This window comes from Miniopterus schreibersii (genome assembly GCF_964146895.1).
Source record: "Miniopterus schreibersii genome assembly, chromosome: 8".
Classification (NCBI taxonomy): Eukaryota; Metazoa; Chordata; class Mammalia; order Chiroptera; family Miniopteridae; genus Miniopterus; species Miniopterus schreibersii.
Genome location: NC_138109.1, coordinates 56,950,822 through 56,971,199, shown reverse-complemented (window position 1 = coordinate 56,971,199; position 20,378 = coordinate 56,950,822). Strand labels below are relative to the sequence as shown.

The 20,378-nt window shown below is 33.7% G+C and overlaps 1 protein-coding gene across 2 annotated transcripts in view; it reads right to left on the bottom strand.

Moving 5' to 3' along the window:
• Window positions 1-1,951: 1,951 nt before the first annotated feature.
• PKN2 (protein kinase N2) overlaps window positions 1,952-20,378 on the bottom strand; it is a 108,927-nt gene continuing 90,500 nt past the window's right edge. The window contains exons 9-22 of one of the 2 annotated variants that reach the window (XM_081146207.1): window positions 17,828-17,971; window positions 17,439-17,514; window positions 16,679-16,853; window positions 16,313-16,439; window positions 15,466-15,596; window positions 15,307-15,382; window positions 15,137-15,228; window positions 13,517-13,693; window positions 8,765-8,827; window positions 7,246-7,322; window positions 3,624-3,766; window positions 2,644-2,751; window positions 2,356-2,436; window positions 1,952-2,268 (exon numbers count right to left, since the gene is read on the bottom strand). In XM_081146207.1, coding sequence (XP_081002333.1) covers window positions 2,065-2,268; window positions 2,356-2,436; window positions 2,644-2,751; window positions 3,624-3,766; window positions 7,246-7,322; window positions 8,765-8,827; window positions 13,517-13,693; window positions 15,137-15,228; window positions 15,307-15,382; window positions 15,466-15,596; window positions 16,313-16,439; window positions 16,679-16,853; window positions 17,439-17,514; window positions 17,828-17,971 — 1,674 coding nt within the window. In that variant the 3' untranslated portion in view covers window positions 1,952-2,064. The remainder of the gene's footprint in view (window positions 2,269-2,355; window positions 2,437-2,643; window positions 2,752-3,623; window positions 3,767-7,245; window positions 7,323-8,764; window positions 8,828-13,516; window positions 13,694-15,136; window positions 15,229-15,306; window positions 15,383-15,465; window positions 15,597-16,312; window positions 16,440-16,678; window positions 16,854-17,438; window positions 17,515-17,827; window positions 17,972-20,378) is intronic. The other variant, XM_081146208.1, reaches the window with a different exon arrangement.

Here is a 20,378-nt window from a genome sequence, read left to right as displayed (position 1 = left end):
TGAATATACCCTGCCCTCTAATTTTTTTAGTGATTGGCTTCAATTAAAAAAAATTTCTGTACACTGTGTAGTTACAAAAATGCTATGTCAGTTTTTAATGCTAAAAGCCTATTTTAGACATTGCTTTTTATGCAGATCTGAGAACCAGAAAAGGTGAACAGACTGTACCTCAAAAGTATTTAGTGTTTTTTTAATGTTGTGTTAATACTGTTTAAATTAAAGCCAGACAATTAAGCTAAGATCCTCTATTGTCCTTTACCAAAGTTAACTGGCATTTAAAAATGACTTGAAACAACATACTGCTCCTTCTAGAAGATTATCCCTAAAGAATCTTGGGTAATAATCAATTTGAAAGGAATTATGAATTATCTCTGAACAATTTTAATTGTTTTCAGAGTACAACAAAAACATGCCAACATACTCTGTCAAGGCTGAAATACTTTAAATATTTTTAGCTCAACTCTCTACAAACAAATGTGCTTTCATGTTTCTCATATTTAAACTTGAACCATTTTTAAGACATGAGATCATTGTGATTAAATGGTTAATCTAGAATGTTTAGTTAACAACTTGCTATTCCTGAGGTATGATGACCTTAATATGCTAAGCACAGAATCAAAGATGTTATTATTGAATTAAGGAAAAACAATGAAGTCATGGACTAGAAGGGAAAAACAAATGAACAAATAAAAAAACCCAAAAAACTCCAGGCAAGTGGAAAAGTCATGGCTTACAAAAAGACTTTCCTATAAGAGCATTAAAAAAGCCACAAAAGGATCCTCTGAAGAGTTGTAAAAAGTACTTGATCAAATTATTTTTGAGACTTTTGAGGTACAGCTTTAGTGTTATAATAATTTTTATAAAATATAGACTGTTTTATCAAAAATATTTATACATTCTGTTACAATATATTGCTTTTGCCCTTAGTAACTGCCAATATAAAATCTGGATCCAGTGGCCTAAAATGTACAAATGCACTTAACAAATGCTGGAGTTTGAGGTGTCTGCTTGGCCACTGTACAAAAGTGATGAAGTGGTGAAATTAAATAATAAACCTACAACATAGAATACATTACAACTTGCACATATACATGTTCACAGCATGTATACAATGATAACCCCTATGTTTTAACAAAGATATAGTTCCCTTCTACAGTAGACACAAGAACAAGATGAACTAGGTTGATAAATGTAGACTGAATATCAAAAGAAGCAGTAATCAGTTCACTGATTTTGGAAGAAGCTACGACTGAACATACTGAGTGCCTAGACTTCGGGAATGCATACAGGTAACACAGTATCTTGGTTCAGGATAATCAGAAGCTCTCATTCTTAAATTTTTAAGTAAATGCTGATATTTAGTTGTTCCTGTTCATTTCATCATGGTTAAATAGACAAACAATTGTTTGGCAAGTAGCTCTGTTGGAAAGCTATGAGGTTCTGTTACATGGTTGGTAAAGATAAGGTGATAAAAATTTTCTCCTAATAAATATAAAAAATTTATAAAACAAAACATCAATTCATTTCATTTAAAAAAAAAAAAAAAGCCTAAAAATGTGCACAAACTACCACTACTTTTTTTGATATTAGTTATTTCTTTAAAAAAATAAGAGCATTTGCCTTATTCAAACAGAATCATACTATATGTGAATAGTAATAGAGTCCCCAAGCCCTTTTTTCATTTTAAAAATACAGCTAAGTGAAGTTAACTGGTTCATTTTCCTTCCATTTAAGGCAGGCATATGGCCAAACTAGGGACTACAGAAGAGCACTTTTTTAAAAAAAGACTACTGATCCAAAAGTATTCATTTGTGATAGATTTTCATGGGCGATGTTCATTCAGCTTAAACTCCATGAAACTGTTTCCAGTGATCAGATTTACATTGAAAATACACCAAGAAGCTACTTTTCAAGAGGGTATTAGAAGTACTTTAAAACAAATCTTCATGTGTTTAAAAAAAACAGACTCAGAAGCTACTGGTGGCACAGAGAGCAAATGAAGAGTTGCTATTTGTAAGAGGTCATCTTGTAGCCAGTCTGCTGGGTTTCACAGTGTCTAGGGAATCAACACCAATCAGCAATGTAGTCGAAGTCTCTGAACATTTCTTGCTCTTCTTCTGAAAGTATCCTTGGTTCTCGAGGTGGAGTCAGAGTAGGTGCTTCTGAGGTAAATTCATCATCAAAGTTACTAACATCTTCCCGGCCTCTAATGGTAGGTACAAATGGCGGCTTTACTTTTTTGTCCATCAGAGCATTCCAATCAATTAGCTGGATTACAAAATATAAAATGACCAGTTTAGTTTCCTACTCCTAATTGCTATAGTTTCAAACAAAATTCTAAACTTTCATACTTACTCGGAAAAATGGGTGCTTTTTTACATCCTCTGCATCTTTCTCACCAGCTCCAAGGCGCCTCTCAGGATTTCTTCTTAATAGCTAACACAACATAAAGGTAAAAAGTTAAAATAAAACCAGCGACTGCATTGATAAAAGATTCTCATAACCTGCAAAGACTTAGATTTTTTTTGGTATGTGTTTGTCTTAATCATGCATCTATGAACTAAAAAACAACTTCCAGAGTTCTATCTGGAAATGTCCTTCAATATAAAAAATTTAAGTAGTTTATAAACCATTAATTCTTACCCTTCTCATTATCGAAATGGATTCTGTAGATAAGAACCTTGGATACCTTACTTCATCATTTACAATACTGTCAAAAACCTCCTCTTCATCATCACCAGGAAAGGGAGACTAGAAGAAATATCTTTGAGTAAGTCAAAATAATTTTCAATACAGTAAAATCTTATCACCTATCCAAAGCACAATCGAGAACCAGGTGGTGAAAAAAACCCACAAAAAACCCCACCAAAACACCACACAAACAAGGGCAACAAGAAGCCACAGGACATACATATCTATTGCCCGGAGGATACACCATATACTGTTACTGAAATCTTCCTTAAATTTATTTCAGACACCTGAACAAATGTGGTCAAATCATATAATTTTTCATTTTGTTTGATTCCATTTCATTTATTTATTAATTTATCTGGCCAGACAGTAAATATTTTAAGTGCCTACCAGAGAGTGAGAAATATTTAGATAATAAACACAGTGTTTAAGAAGTTCAATATTGTGGAAAGACAGAGGAAATGGGTAAGGTGAATACAGTATGTTACTATAGAAGAAATTACAGAGGTTGTGGAAAGAGATTAGATATTGATATGCTTTGAATTTCACAGTCAATATTAAGTTAATAGTCACAAAACACAATCAGAAATTTTGCAGGCATAATGACCACACTAAGAAGCAGCTGTCAACAAAATTAAACTAAAAGGAACTAAAAAAACCCCACCTATTTCCAAGCATATTTAATGCTCTATACACAATAGGTGTTAGGGCATTTCAGTAAGCAGCAGTATTAAAATTATTACTCATAATGACAATAATGACTCTGAGTCTTCAAAAATAGTTGTTACATACAGGCAATTATTAGTACATTATAAATACTTATAAAACTTAAGTTCCACGTATGCAGGAGATATATTAAGTAGTTTGATGACATGCTTGGTTCTTTCAATCATCTTTCCTCTTTTCTTTCTCACCTATTTTATACTGCTTACCTCTCCAACAAGCATTTCATATATAAGTACACCAAGGCCCCACCAATCTACAGCCCTTGTATAAGATGTTTCTGTTAATACTTCCGGGGCGAGAAATTCAGGAGTGCCGCAAAATGTGCTTGTTCTATCTCCATATCCCATTCCTGAAAAAGGTAAAATTTAAATATTTGTCAGCAAAGAGAAGATCCAGAATAAAAATCAGAAGATATCCTTAGGAAGCAAAATTAAAGTTGCACATTAGTGCATGGTGACTAAATGCAAGATTTACCAAAGACTTTTAAAGAAAATGATAAAGATGGGTATAGAGAAAACTGTACAAGAGCAACCTTATTATTTAATTAATGGGTAAAAATAAAACTTTCACACTTTATTTACTTATTTTCTCTTTCTTGTCATTACAAGTAATGCTGAGAAGTTACAACAAAAGGAACTAATTGTGAACTTCAATTTTTATCATTTTTTCAATTTGATCTTTTTTTGTAAGTTTATTTGCTTCATTATAAAAATAACATTAAGTATAGTTTGGAAAATACCAACAAGTAAACCCTTGGAAAATCAAGAGTTCACCAAATGTGTTATATAATATGAGATATGGCATTAATATCTTTAGCTAATTACTTTTCAAGCATTTCTCATAATTTAATCAAATATACATTCTAAATATTGAAGAAAATGTCTCAATGTATTCTAAAGTGTTAAAAGCTCATAAGTGTCTTCTTATGAAAGAATGTGAGAGAAAAGACCTCAATTCTAAATATAAAAATGTATGCATTTATAATGACTGAAATCTCAAATAAATTTGCAAGTATATAGACCAAGACTTGAAGGGCATAGTTAAATATATTAGCACACTACGGTGGGAGAATTTTTTGTGTGTGCAAAATTTCTTTAACATTGGTCATACTGCTTTTTTCAAAAAATTATTATTTGTAAAAAGAGCTGATATAACATCCATATAAGTTCTACACAATCCTTTTAAATGCCTTGGCCAAGATTAGGAAAATGTTAACAAACATGGAAACAGAACTAATTTCTTGATTTTTATTAAGTGTCCTGATCACACAACTAGAGCATATTACAGATGTCATACTTTTAGCATAAAACTACTCTAATTTTTTCCCTTAGTTTTTAAATGGTAATGTTATAAAATCTGTGACATTGTAATGTAATGCATATATATCATGTCACTTATAGTAATATAATATATTTCATTCATTCTGATAAATTTAAAGGAAGTTGAAAGTAGGCCCAATTATCTAAGACTTCAAATTGGTAAAACTCTATGTAAGCAGTTAACATTAGGCTCTGGAGTCATAAAGATCTGGGCTTAAACGCTAGCTTTGCCGTTTGTTAGCCATGAGAGCATGTGGAAGTTGTCTTACCTCAAAGCCTGGTTTCCTCATCTGTATTACCTACCTTCCTAAGGTTGATATAATTTAACTGGATATGAAGCACATGAAGCAAAGTGCTTGGCACACAATAAGTACTCAAAAATTGCTAGCTATTATTATTATGATATACTACACATATTTTTATGATAATGAAGAAATACACACTTAATTAGTTTGGTTATTGAATACATATTTTCTGAGTACCTATTATATTCTAGGCATCCATGCCAAGTGGTGGGAACATAAAAATGAGAGTAAGACACAATTCTTGTCTTTAAGTTTACAGGAAACTGGAGGAAAATAAATATATGTTGATAATTTTATAATGATATGGTAAAAGAAAGATATTTTAGAAACACTTAAAAGAAGGACTCTTAAAGCTGACTTAAGTGTTAGAATAGGAGGAGAGGAGTCTCAGATAACTTATATGAAGAGGTGACACCTGAGCTGAGTCTGAAGCATGAGCAGACATTAGTTAGCACAGGGAGTTGGGATGGGAGACAGTGGTAGAGAGATAGACTGACTGTAAGGTGCTGAAGCAGAAAGTACTAGACAGACGGCAGCAAGAGATCTGGCTGGAGAGGGTGGCAAGCAGATCAGGAAGGGCACTGCATATCACATTTTAGCCACTGAAGGACTTTTAGCAGGGGTGTGCCATGGTTAAATTTGTATTTATGTGCACCCTTTTAGCATATTGGCAATTACATGGCTGATTGATTTTAGGGAGAAAAAGACGACACAGGGAAGATTAAGAGGCTATTAAAGTAGTCTTGTTAAAACAAAATGATGGTTGGCAGTATTAGAGGGGAAATAAAACATTTAAGATATATTAAGGAGGTAGATATCAGCACAATTTGATGATTTACAGGATGTGGAGAGTAGAGGACAGAGTCCAGGATAATTCCAAATTTTCAAAGTGGGAGACTGAGAGGACTGTGGCACCATCAACTATGAACTAGACTATCTGAGGAAAGAAACTTTTTGCTTGTATAGCCATTTGAGATACCTATAGACTATTCAGGTAGAGCTGTCTAGTGGACAGCTGGATATATGTTAGTAAGGGAAAAAATAGATTTGGGAATCATTAATATATAGTTGCTAGTTAAAAACTAGCAGTGAAGAGCAGTGGGCTAAGAGCAGACTCTGAGGAACAAAAGCATTGAAATCAACAGTATCCAATTCAGAGAAGTCCAATAAAAGAAAAAACTTTTATTGAATTCAGTAATTAGGAGGTCAGTGTGTAACTAATGGGCATATACTTACAATGTTCATTCGTTCATTCAATCATTCATCTAACTATTAATTGAACATTCACAGAATACTTAAGACCCATCCATCCATCCATCCATCCATCCATCCATCCATCCATCCATCCATCCATCCATCCAACTACTTATTAACTGAACATTCACTGAATACTTAAGATGTGCCAAGCACTATACTATGTTCTATGGAAACAATGCTGAATAAGAACTAGGAAGCTACCAATGTAGAGGGGCAGACAGATAATGCTCCTTACAATACAATGTATTAAATGTAAAGATAAGAATACCTACTTACTATATGTTAAGTAAGCACTGTGCCACATACTTATCTCCAATTTTCATAATACTCCTAAACAAGGAGGATTATATTTAACTTTATAACTGAGGAAACACTCAATGAGGTTAAAAGCAACTCCTCCAAAGATACAGAGCAAATAAGTGGCAGAACCAGGATTCAAACCCAAGACTTCCTGGTGCCTAAGTCTAAGCTCTGTGCACTTTCTTTTGCTGCCTCTGCTTCAAATTCCCCCAGTTTACTTATTTACTTTTGAATATACAGAAAGGAATCTTGAGATCTCTATATCTACCTACCTATCATCTATATTTGCCCCTATTTAAAAATGTTAAAAAGTTTTAAGAAGCTGGAGAGAAGTTATTAGGCCTATGTAATTTACTCTATATAGTCCCAGCAAAACTTTGGTGCTTAACCAATGTTTTTATAGAATAGCGATAGAATTATTAATCATACAAAGAGAATCTTTGTTTTATGATTTCTGAAAACCTAACTTTATTCATAGTAATTCTTAATAATGTGATAATTAGGTTATCTGAATAATCTGTAATGTTTTAATAAAGAATAAATTAAAGTTAAAAATACATTCTACTTTCCATAGACAAACTTGAAAACTACCAAAGTATAAAGGAATAGTAATCTATTAAAAAAGAAACTTCAAAATGTTCAATTACCTTCTTTGCAAAGACCAAAATCAGCAATTTTCACAAAGCCCTCTGTATCTAGTAATAAGTTATCCAATTTCAAATCTCTGTTCAGGATAAAAATAAATGCAAATGGAAAAAAAAAATCAATAAAATCAGTAGATAATGTAGTAAAAAAAATAATTTCACCAGGAGCCATACTTTCTCTTTACTAAAAACAAGTTTTTAAAGTTATGATTTGAGATTTAAATGCTATATTACAAACATTCATTTTTTCTTCCTTTTGAAAAGTTTATTACTCTACATATTTTCTGAATAATTTTCCTGTTACATAGAAAAGAATGTATTTAATAAAGAATGTTTTGTCTATTTAAACATATATTTTACAACATGAAAGGAGTTCCAGTATCTAATAGATTTTATTAATTTATTATTTGTGATAATCTGACTTGGATTAAGCTTGAAGTTTGCCTATACATCAGCTATAAAACAGAAATGTCTAACAGTATAAATAAGGTCCGGCGGGGCAGGTTTAACTTCCTGAGAGAATCCATAAGAATGGGAAAGCTACCTATCCATACTCATTGACTGCAAATTAAGCTGAAAATGTTTTATCTTGTGAGTAAAACAGAACCATGAGGAAGCCCTCACCTTGAAAATACTGTTAGGTATTTGTATAAACTGATGTTTATAGTCTCCTAATTCTGACTGGCTTTTCCATAATTTGATCTACAGCAGCGATTTTCAACCAGTGTGCCGCAGAATTTTGAAACATGCAGTACCTGCCTATTTAGTCAGAGGCACTGACCTCTTTTCCCTTAGATTGTCAAATAAAAAAGTGGCAACAGCCAACACAACAATAGCCATCTGGTGTGAATGAATCCAAATTATACCTTTTTTTAATGGTCAGAAGGGCAAAAAATATATTTTTTTGGTGTGCCACAGAATTTTAGTGATTAGTTTATGTGTGCCATGAGATGAAAAAGGTTGAAAATCACTGCTCTAGAGCAATGCTATTCAAAGTGTGGCCCACAGACTAGCTGCTGGGCTATGAACTATTTATTATGGCTCTGCAATTTGATAAGGAACTTGCACCAGACATAAATTAGCTATGTCACCAAAGTACACCATTTAGTTGACAGCAAGACTTAATGAAGGCAGCAGGGTGATGTTTTACACTCTGGCACAAGCTAGTTATCTTATCATGGAAAAAATTTTAGTACTAGTTTATAGAAGTTTTCTGCAGTGGATCAGATGAATGTAAAATATCCACCAGGATAAATATTATTGCTGAACTGTGTTAGCAGAGGCCAACTCATATTTTGACTACTGTAATTACATAATGAGCAGAGGTTCAGGAACAAAGAGGCTCATCATATAATTACTGTGTTAATCATGTCTTTGAAAACTGGAATTTAACTTTTTGAGAGGTCACTTATCATATGAAAGAGAAAATTAAGCTGATTAAACACAAAATACCCTTCTTAATTACCTTTAATTCTAATTTACACTAAAGTAAGCCATTAGAAATTATCAAAACTTTACTTACCTATAAACAATTTTGTGTTCATGTAAATACTGCAACCCAAGAACTACACATGCAGCATAAAATCTGTTTGAAGAATTAAATAAAGTTTAATAAATTCCACTGCTATTGAATCCTAGTTTATATTTTTATGCTTCAAAGCAGAATTCTACAGTAAACTAATTTCACAAATATTTATTTCATCCTTACCCTATGCCAGACATACTAAGAAATGTGCTAAATATTAGGGGTAAAATAAAAAAATTAAAAAGAAAAGCCCTGAATAGTGTGGCTCAGTTGGAGGAGGACTGTCATCCTGTGCAACGAAAGGTCAAGTCACTGGTTTGATTCCAGGTCAGGGCACATACCAAGGTTTTGGGTTCAGTCCCTGGTCAGTCGGGGTGCATATGGGAGGCAACCAATAGATGTTTCTGTCTCACATCAATGTTTCTCTCTCTCCCTCTACCTTCCTCTCCAAAAAAAAAAAAAAAAAAATCAATAAAAGTATATCTTAAAAAAAATAAAATAAATACAATCTCTACAATGGAGGCCATTAACTTTGCCTGATGGCTGCCACTGTAGTCCTTACGAGCAGACACATGACCTGGTTCTATAGAAGAAATTACAATATGCCATAAGGGCAGGACAGTGTGAAGAAAACTTTCATAGGGGAAATACAAGGCATTCTCTTAAAAGAGAAAGAAATAGAGGTGTAAGAAGCATAACATGTTTATTTTATTTTATTGATTTCAGAGAGAGGGAGGGAGAGGGAGAGAGAGATAGAAACATTAATAATGAGAGGGAGTCATTGATCGGCTGCCTCCTGCACGCCCGACTGGGGATGGAGCCCGCAACCCGGGCATGTGCTGGGAATCAAACTGCGACCTCTGGGTTCATAGGTCGACTCTCAACCACTGAGCCATGCTGGTCGGGGCGAGGCATAACATGTTTGAAAGCAAAAATAAGTTTACTGTGGCTGAAGTAAAGAATGGAGAAGAAGTAATGGGAGAGGAGGCTGAAAAGCCTGGGGTCAAGTTGTGAAGGACCTTCAATGTCATGGTCTAGATATTGATATTTTTTTCTCTTAGTGATAGAGGATGTAACTACTTTAATCAGGGTAGGATGATCAGACTTAGAGAGATTTTTCTGATAGTAGTATGAAGGTTGGAGTAAAAGTAGGTAGATATCCAGAGGAAAAAAGAACAGAAAAGGCCATTAGGATAGTATAGACCGAAGATCACAAGAATCTCCATTGTAGTGCCAACAAAGAGAGGGTAAGAGATGGATTTAAGAGAAATTTTAAAACTAGCATGACAGGACTTAGTGTCTCATTAGCTGAAAAGGATGGGGGAGAAAAAAAAGCTTAAGATGACTCTCCAGGTTTCCCTCTTAGTGTAAAGAATAGGTAAAGAAATACAGAAGTAGCCAAAGTTTTGTTGGGAAAATGAGTTTGGCTTTAGATATGTTGAGTCTGAATTGCCTTGGGGCAGGTGAAGAGGTCTAAAATTGGATGAATGTGTTAAAAAAACTTTCCCCAGCTAGAATATTAACTCTTGAGGAACAGGACCATGTATGTCTTTTTCATTTTGTACACTGAATGCCTAGCATAATGCTTGATATGCGGTAGGCATACTGAATAAGGAGGTAGGTAGTAAATAAATGAGTGCATTTTAAAATGCAGCTCTGTCTTCAGTGTAGAAGAGCTTATTAGAAAACACTTAGGAGAATCAATTCTTAACTATACAAGCAATACGTAGATGTTTTCTCTATCAAATACACTTAATAGCCTTGCCCTAAAGCACAGTATTTCATTTATCCATCTATCTTCTCACCCCAAGGCTACTATTACTCATAGAGATAACTAACGACTCTTGTCAGTTTGGTGAAAGTTCTTCAGAGTTTTAGAGTGCATTTAGATGCACATGTAGACAATACAGCTATGGTTTGTGTTTACTTATTTTTATGAAAATGGGACCACAATTTGGGAGAATTTTAAAATGCAAGTATTTAGAAATATTTATTTGGTAATATATTAGATCTAATATAATTAGTTATCAGAAATATAAAAGATTTAACTAAAGTCAATGAAAACAAATGTGATTCTAAAATGCTAAGGTAGTTATTTTTACACAGAAGTTTTTAGCAAACTTCTTTTGGCAGCAAAACAACATTATAATGATTATAAAAATACTTTGATTCCTCTTTTCTTTCATTCTTCGTTAAACAGATTGCCCTAATGATACTGAACTTCACAAATAACTGGGTAAATACTGTTTAAAATATGTACTTCAGTGAATGCTTACTATGTGTTGGGTACTGTGTTAGAAACTTTCATCAATCAGCTTATTTAATCTTAAAATAAAGCTTTTAAGACGAATTCCTTACAGAAGCAGAAAATGAAGCTCTCAGAGAGTAGTTTGTCTAAAGTCACATAGTTAGAAAACAGTAAAGCTAGGAATTGAACTGATTTTGATTCCACAGTCTCAATTAGTAAAAATTCACTGATTACCTACTATGTGCCAACCACCCTTCTAGCTATTCCACTAATACACAGAATAGAAATGGTCCTTGTTCCTGCCTTTTACATATTATGTAAAATATAAATACATAAGGTGATTTCAGGTAGAAATGAAATGTTATGAAGAAATAAAATAGAATAGAGACACAACTTGGACGTTAGTGATATAGTGGTACTTTGAATAGGATACTGAAAAGATGGCCTTCAAAGAAATAAAATCTGAGGTGAGATCTGAATAATTTGAGAGATGTACCTCAGAATTGAACTACTGCAATGTATCATTTTATTCTTGCATTTCACTGGGTTTATTTCATTTGTATATGAATTGTAGCATCAACAAAAATAAAAGTTCCTAAAGGAAGAACTGGATTTTATATAAACACACGCACACACACACACAGACGCGCGCGCGCGCGCGAGCACACACGACAAGAACAAAGAAATTCCCATGGTAGCACAGGGCTAGGCATAGTCTAAATACTCTGCTTTTAATTTTTAAATATTCAGGAAATGAATTATTATTAGCCTTCTTCTACTTTCTGGCTTTTGCCTCCTTTTTGAAAGCTTCACTGTCTATCAGAACCAACCTCTATCCTCACCTGAACCTTGAAGGTATGACAGTATACTACCACCTGCTCCACACACCTCTGATGGTTATGATGAGATCAAATAAAGGAGTGAGAGTGAAAATGCTACACAAATGTCAATTCTCAGGATATAAACAAGTATTGAAAATTCAAGAATAAACCCAATAAAGGTTTACTATTGGTTCAGGATATGTTTTGGGGGTAGAACTGATCAAACTTGCTAATAATTTGGATGTTCCACATGAGGGAAAAAGAGTAACGAGAATGACTTCCCATGTTTTGGCTTGCAAAATTGGTAGATGGTACTGACATTTAATAAGATGGACAACACTAGAAGAGCAGGAGGCCTGGGAGGTGGCGGGTAAGGTCAGGAGAAAAATGGCAAAAATCAATAGTTTGAGAAGTTAAATGAGAAATAATATTAGCCATACAGAGGAAAAAGTCAAGTTGGCCAGTGAATGTTATTAGAATTGCAAGAAGGAAGAGGTCAGGGCTAGAGATATAAATCTGGTGAGCCCAGGCTGGTGTGGCTCAGTTGGTTGGACTGTTGTCCCGTACACAGAAAGGCTGTGGGTTCAGTCCCCAGTTGGGGAGCATATGGTAGGCAATCATTTGATATTTCTCTCTCACACTGATGTTTCTCTCTCTCTCTCTAAACTCAATGAAAAATGTATCCTGGGGTGAGGATTAAAAAAACACAACTAAATTTGGTGAACATCAGCATGGAGAGTGAGTGTAGCTATTAAGAGCATTTTCCTAGGTTCAAATCTGCTCCTCCACTTAAGAGCAATAAACTGGGATAACAATAGGGGGAAAAAAAAATATATATATATACATTTAATCTCAAGTGCATGCTATTATTTATTTTTTATGCATCTGAATAAGCAAAACCTTCACATAATATCAAATTCAAAAACTACAATAAGGATTCTAATGTAGCCTGCTTTCTATGTCTTTCACTGGAAGCAATAATATACATATATCAGTTTCCCGTACACTTTCAGAGATACTGTAAACATATGCAAATACGTAATATAATTTAAAATTACTTTAAAATACAAATATTTCATACAATTATATGACACAGACTCTCCTACACCTTCTCTTTTCACTTGAGTACAGCTGGTATTTAAAGCCATGGTCATAATGGCATTCCCTAGGGAGAAAATGTAATAGAAAAAACCCCCAAATTTTAGCCCTGTCTGCTGTAGCTAAGTTGGCTGGGTGTCATTCTGTGCACTGAAAGGTTTCTGGTTCAGTTCCTGGTCAGGGCACATGTGCAGGTTGTGGGCTTACGGGCTCGATTCTTGGTAGGGGGCATCTCACATCAATGTTTCTCTCTCCCTCTCCCTTTCAAAAAAAAAAAAAAGTCAATAAAAAAATTTCTTAAAATAAAAAGCAAAAATTTTATTAAAATGAACCTGAATTTTGTATCTAAATTACCAAGTATGACTTAAGGTAATCCATGAAATTTTCAACATGGACAACAGAGTAAAATAGATACTTTTTTTGGGGGGGCTGGGGGTGTAAAAGGTTAAGTAAGGAGTTCTAATAGTCCTTGCAGAGATCCATTTTCCATTTGGGGGGGGGGATTTAATTCAGAGAGTTTTTTCCCCCCTCCCTGAAAAATCAGTCATGAAAAATTCAGAGAAATGTCTAAAGCATACTCACACAGCTCTTGGTTCAGAAAAGACATCAGTATGAATGTGCATCATTAGGTCCCCACCGGCAGCATATTCCATTACAAAGCAAACATGCTCTTTGGTTTGGAAACATGCAAAAAGGTTCACCAAAAATGGATGCCTTACACTATTCACAGTTTCAAAAATTCTTTTTTCACACATCAGGCTGTAAGAAAAAATATTTAAAAATCAATAGGTTCCCCCTCCCCAGGCTCTAGTTGGTAACAACATTCTTTAAAAACTACCAAACTATAAAATAAACAAAGTTTTTAACTATTATAACTTTAAAACCATACAATGTGTCTTTGTTTTGCTACAAATGCTTTGAAAAATTTGGTCTACTACTTAACATATATAATGAATTGAAATATATTAATGCAAACTAAAATATATGATTAGCATGACAAAGATTATAAAGTTCACACTGACAATATCAGAGCAGCACACATACAGCTAGTAGTTACAATTAATAAAAAACAGCTTAATTAGGGCAAAACTTGGAAAATTTATAAGGAATTGGTCAGAGAATTTAGCACCTAAGGCATAATTTTTAAAAAAACAAACTTTGTGACCAACGTGATTTCAAGGAGAGTATTTTAAATTCATAGGCTACAGGATTCAAATATTTTATCGTACAATATATGAAGTAAAGATATGCTGCATAAAGTTTTAATTTGGAAGGCTTATTGGAAAACAAGGAGGCTACATGGAGAATTCTATAACATGCTTCAAGAAGCTCCTGAGAATGGTATAATTTCTCTGTAAAGTCTATAGCAACCACAGGTTTTTCCTGTAAGAATGTTTACAAGCTGCTAGGAAGAACAGTGTTCAAAATTGCTGACTCTGGAACATTAATTTTGCCTAAATAGCAAAAAATTACCACTTCTCCGCTCCCTAAAAATCAACTTGACTTAAAACTTAAAGTAGAAGAAAACCAAGTCAAACGGTCAAATAAAACTTTGGAATTAACTTATTTACATATTTAATCACCCTATTTAAGATAGTCTTTTAAAAGTATATTCTCTAACCTAATTACTATATTATCCTTGAAGTTCTTGCATTTTAGTAATTTTATATATAGATGTATACATATAAATTTACAGTGATTAAAACTCAGAAAGATAAGATGCTATGGTCAAAAATATTTTAAAAAAAGAGGAAAAAAATAGATATAGGTACATTTTAAAAAGCAGGATATATTAATTATTCTGTTAAATGCATATTATCTATAAATGATATTTTAAGGCTTCAGTAAAAAGAAATGGGAAATAGCATCATACAACCACAGATGAAAAGTTCCTATTTCACATAAACACTTCAACATCTCCAAGCATAAAAACTTAACAGAATTAGTTTAAACATTTCACCATCTTTCCTTGGTATCCACTAACCAGTAAACTGTCTTAAGAAGGGAAAGAAGGAGTTGGCTGGGGAAAAAACAGTATTTAATTAACGCCTACCTTATGTTAAGCATAGATACATTAACTTATTTAGTTTCTTCACATATTACAAAAATAGAAAGTTTTGCTGTTGCAATATATACATCAATTTTCATGACATTAAGTCACAACTTCAAAAAAATTAACAATTTTATTTTTAAAAAACTAACCTGTCTACTTCGTCTCTAGCTACAATGTCTCCTTTCTTTAAGGCTTTTATAGCAAACATCTCATTTGTGTGTTTATATTCAGCCAAAAGCACCTGAAATGAGATTAAAATAATTATTTCCCATTTGAGTTATTACTTTTGTAGGTATTCCAAGAAATATTAAGAGATTACCTTTCCAAAATGTCCTCTACCCAAGACAGCACAACATCTGAAGTCTTGTAGATTAAACTGAAACATTTGCTGAGATCTGAAAACAGTAATGTCAGTTAAAAATAAGGTGGAAGTATGGGACCAGATGTGTAGTAGCAAAGTTGTGTATATATTCTTTACCTTCTATCCTCAAGCTCTCGAACACCACTGTATTCTAGGCCTGACTGAGGAATATCAGATTCAAATTCAGACTGAGATTTTGGACGTATACTATTTCTGTCATTTTCAATATCAAAAACAGTTTCTGAGTCCTGTAAAATATTAAATAGTCATCAAATCACAGAAACATTCCAGAAAACAACTTATTTGGTAAGGATAGAGTTAAAGTAAAAATGTCAAAAGTCAATATATATATTAGTGAGAAAAGTTAAATTGTGATACTGAATATTCAAAGGTTATTAATTTTATACTTATCTAAAATATGTGATAAACACATTATTGTCATCTTCAATGCATATTCAGAAATCATGTTAACCAACCCAGAAGAAGAGTGTTTCAGGCAATAAATACGTCATCTAACATCAACCACGTTCTTATGCTCCTTCTAGCTTAAGCAGCCTATTTTATTTCTGCTGGCCCATGAACATCCAGGGGTTTTTATGTTTCATTCATAAGATCACAAAAAGACAGAAAAATTTTTAAAAAATCCTCAACTGAGGATATGCTCACTGGTTTTAGAGAAAGGGTGAGGGAGGGAGGAAGGGGGGGGAGAGAGAAACATCAATAATGTGAGAGAGAACATTGATTAGCCACCCTCCATGTGTCCCGACCGAAGACTGAACCTCTACCTGGGTATGTGCCTGACCAGAATCGAACCTGCGAATCTTCAGTACATGGGATGACACTCCAATGAGCAGCCACATCAGCCAGGGCACAGACAATTTTTAAATAATTGAAATGTACACCTCATTCACTATGATGCTGGTAATTCACATGGTGAAAATGTAAGTTTTTAAAAATGCCTTGCCTGTCCTGGTGCATCCAAATCTCTTAATTCAGCAGAGTCATCAATTTCTCCAAGGGAAGAATCACGTGGTGGGGCAGGAGGAGGTTCAGATTCAAGATCAAAGTCCAATTTGGTTATTGTAGAATCACTTAAAGAAGATAAAGTAATTCACCAAAAACAGTTATAAAAAATGTATTTTAAATAGCTTTAAGATTAAAGCAAACAATTTTAAAAGTGAGCAGAACACTAACTGCAGAATACTTGGAAACACTAACTGCAAAATATTTGGAAAAAATGAGACTTTAAATAGGCCCACTGTAATCAACAGATACAAATGTCACAAAAATTATTTTATAAAAACAATGCTTAAAACGCTTAGACACATACCTAGCTGGAGGTGCTAGCTCAGGGATGCGTACATCAACCACTGGCACTGTAGCAGGCACAGGTGCTTGAGGACTGAAGGTGCCAGAATGATTTACTGTAGGAATAGCTCTTCTCACTAGCCTTCCCCAAGTGGCAATATTAATATTCATTTGAGGAGCTCTGAGAAATGTTTTGCCTGTGGATATTGTAAATAAAGAAAACAGAACAAGTAATATTTTTATATATTACCAAAAGCTATAATTAAAAAATTCACATTCATTGGTTTATAATTTAAGAACAAACAAAATGTGCCACTTAAAAAATAGTTAACTGTTTGTTATAAAGGCTGGTTGGTGCGAAATAGCAAAAAATAGTTTTAAAGAGAAATAAACAGAAACTTTTTAAAAAAAGTCTAGTAATGATATGTGTTTAAGGTTTAATAAAAATTCTTATCTTTTAGAGATACTAACTGCGATATTTAAGGACAAATCAGTATGATGTCTGGGTCTGCTTCACATAACCTGAGGAAGCAGTGAGTGAATGAGATACGGTGAAACAAAACTGGCCGTGAGCTGACTGCTGTTGAAGCTGAGTGACGGTACACTGCACTAGCTCTATTTATAAATGTGTTTGAAATGTTCGTGAATAAAAAGAAATAAATGAATAAACAAATAAAAGGAAAACAAAAAACAAAGATGGCGATCAGTTTTAAAATAGTATGCAGATTGTCTCAACTTAAGAAAACCCCAGAACATTTAATATTTGATTTCTCGGTAATTACCTTGCTGTTTTGAAAATATTTTCTTTTGTCGTTGGAGTTTGGGTCTTCTTTCGATAACTGGATTAAAAAAGGTAACCTGCAGTGAAGAAAATTCAAGTTGATATGAATATAGCACTGGATTTATGGTTCATGAAACTCACTACACTTCTAAGTTTTGAAAACTTAAGAAAATCTTAGATATAATGTAGTGCAATTCCCTCTGAGAAAACAGAACTAGAGAGGATACATTATTTGTCTTAAGGTTAAATATACCTTTTCAGCAGCAGAGTTGAGCCAGACTTTCAAGCTGTCTGTTGTTTAGCCTAATAGTCATTCCACTTCTACATCATGCTGCCTACACACATAATTTCAAATGCAGTTACGTACATTTAATAAAATACATTTATTACCTCTGCAAATAAAGTACCCTGTGGTTCCAAATAGAGACACATGCCATGCCGTTGGTTGTCTAAAAAATCTTCTAACCTCAGAAATTTTACAGCACACAGAGATCGCCAATCACGCCAATAAACTGAAATTTCCAGTTCACGTGACTAGGATAATTAAAAAAAAATAAACAGAGAGGACATCATTGGACACACACTTGAATAAAAAATCACAAAAAATATAAAATACAAATACAATAAACAAAGATAACACACACAATACTTGCACTATTTTAAAGAGTGCTTTTCAATGTTTCTCTTTTCTAATATTTTTTTAACAAATGTATACATTTTGACTCAAAGGAAGAAATTTATATTCTGACAGTCTCCAGCTAAGATATTCCTTTTATATAAAGAACATACAACTGGGAGCAACTAATACAAATGAATGACTACATAAACTTTTTCCGATCTCACAGCTTCAATCTTTCGGATCTTCTGCCTCCAGTTGGCATTACTTGCTGTGCTATTGCTAAAAGGCCTCAGTGCTCACCTCAAAGAACTATTTTAAACCTTATTTCCTGTATCAGTGTTGAGTCAGAGAAAGGTGGTGGAGAGTATTCTGCACTTACAGTGTGCCGCACTATGCTAAGCACTTTAAGAATATTAGGTCCCTTAACGTTCAAAAGAATACCTTCAGGTAACAGGACCAGTGACAGCAGGGGCCTGTTGTAAGTAGGTGGAAAACGGGAAAGTCAGACTAAGTTTTATCCAAAAAGATGTTCATTTATTACAACATCAAAAAAAGGCAAATAAGCAAGAACTTGAATGTCCAAAAACCAGGGGTAAGCTAAGTATATTATACTATATCTATATGGGGGAATGCTCTGTAGTCATTAAAATACAGTTTATATGGGGAAGCGTATTTAAGGTTTTAAAAATCAATTACTTAATGCTCTTGAAAAACAGAGTTTGTAAACTGGGGGATCAAGCCATAAACTCACCTCTACATATCTGTTATAATCCAGACACGTTTTAATTATAAAGCACCAGACTTTTCTATTGTTTCATTTTTCAGGATTTTGTAGACCATCCACAAAAAGAGATAAATATTTTCCCTTTAGGCTCAACAAAGTAATAAATTACTTTTCATATAATAACTTAAAATTTATGAAATTATGCATCTTATGTAAGTTCTTAGTATACATAATATAAAAATCTTTTGACTTTAAATAATAAAACTAGTTGATGCAAATGAATACAAGAAACACTTATAAAAAAAATTATTTAAGACAAAATGTGCCAGAGGGGCTCACAGACAAACAGGAAAAGGGCTAGAAAAAGATATCTACGGCAGTATGAGCCCAGGGCCTCCTACCCCATTTCTTCTCTGATACATATTACTGTGGGAGAGAATACTTGTCATGAAAGGAGAAGTAGAAGTAGAGTAAAATTATTTTAAGATCAGTTAATGGCATAAAAAAGTGGTGGGTGTGAATGCTGTCATATTTTGGAAACACTTATTTTGGGAAATAAACGGAATAAATAATTAAACCAGGAATTGGTAATTTAGACTGCATTGTTTTAGACTAAAGGAGGAGAGATCTACTTTTTCCTATCTTCTTCCACTGTATTAGGGAGAAGGACTTGTTATGGATCAGGCAGATGCGAGGGATATAGATGCTGGGGATGGAATTAGTATTTGTTAAAAGTCCTTATACTTTCACACTGCTAAAATGATAATATTTTATCTTTCGCTGATGACAACAGGTCCAATCAACTCATTTGTACTTATTCTAGCCACTCTGGTAAAACACACATAGTGACTCATTTCTCTATTCTCTGTCTCTATTCCATGCTTCAAATTGAAGTGTACTAAACAGATCAGAGATCTGGGATTCAAGGGCCTCTTGAAGCCTCAGGCTAGCTTTCCTGGAGCCCTATATTGAGGTTTTAGGTATAAAGCTCTTCAAATTTTGTTATTTTGTATTGCTCCCTATGAGTATCACTCTCTCCACAATTTAAAGGGGTAGTAGCTGTGCTCTAGAGTACAGTAAGATATTTTATGTCAGCAATCATAACACTGTCTTATGGAACTCCAATCCTACTTTAACCCCTAACATCCAATGAGATGTGGATAGGTAAAGCAAGAATACAGCATCAAAGCAAAGTAGCTGCCATTACGCATATGCCCCTAATACTTACTGAATTTAAACTGCAATTGTCACTGCTCATTTGCTGGCAATTTTCCAGATGAAGCAGGTCAGTTTTATAAAACAAGGGCATGTATGTAGGTAATGTCAAACTCTAAGAGTAACACAGTTCTAGATGGAGTGTGATCTGAACTAAGTACTGATTGGCAGTACTGGCAAACTGTCCCAACTTGTGTTTCATTTTGTCTTAAAATGAATTTGAACACAGGACAAAAAAGAAAACTCTGTGGTAGACCTAAGAGTTTGGTATGGTTTGTCTGAAGTCTCTGCAAGGCCAAAAGTAAATATAAAAAGGAAAGAGACATTGAATCAACCATACATGTAAGGGGAAGAAGAGCAACAACTTAAAACATGTGTTGCAA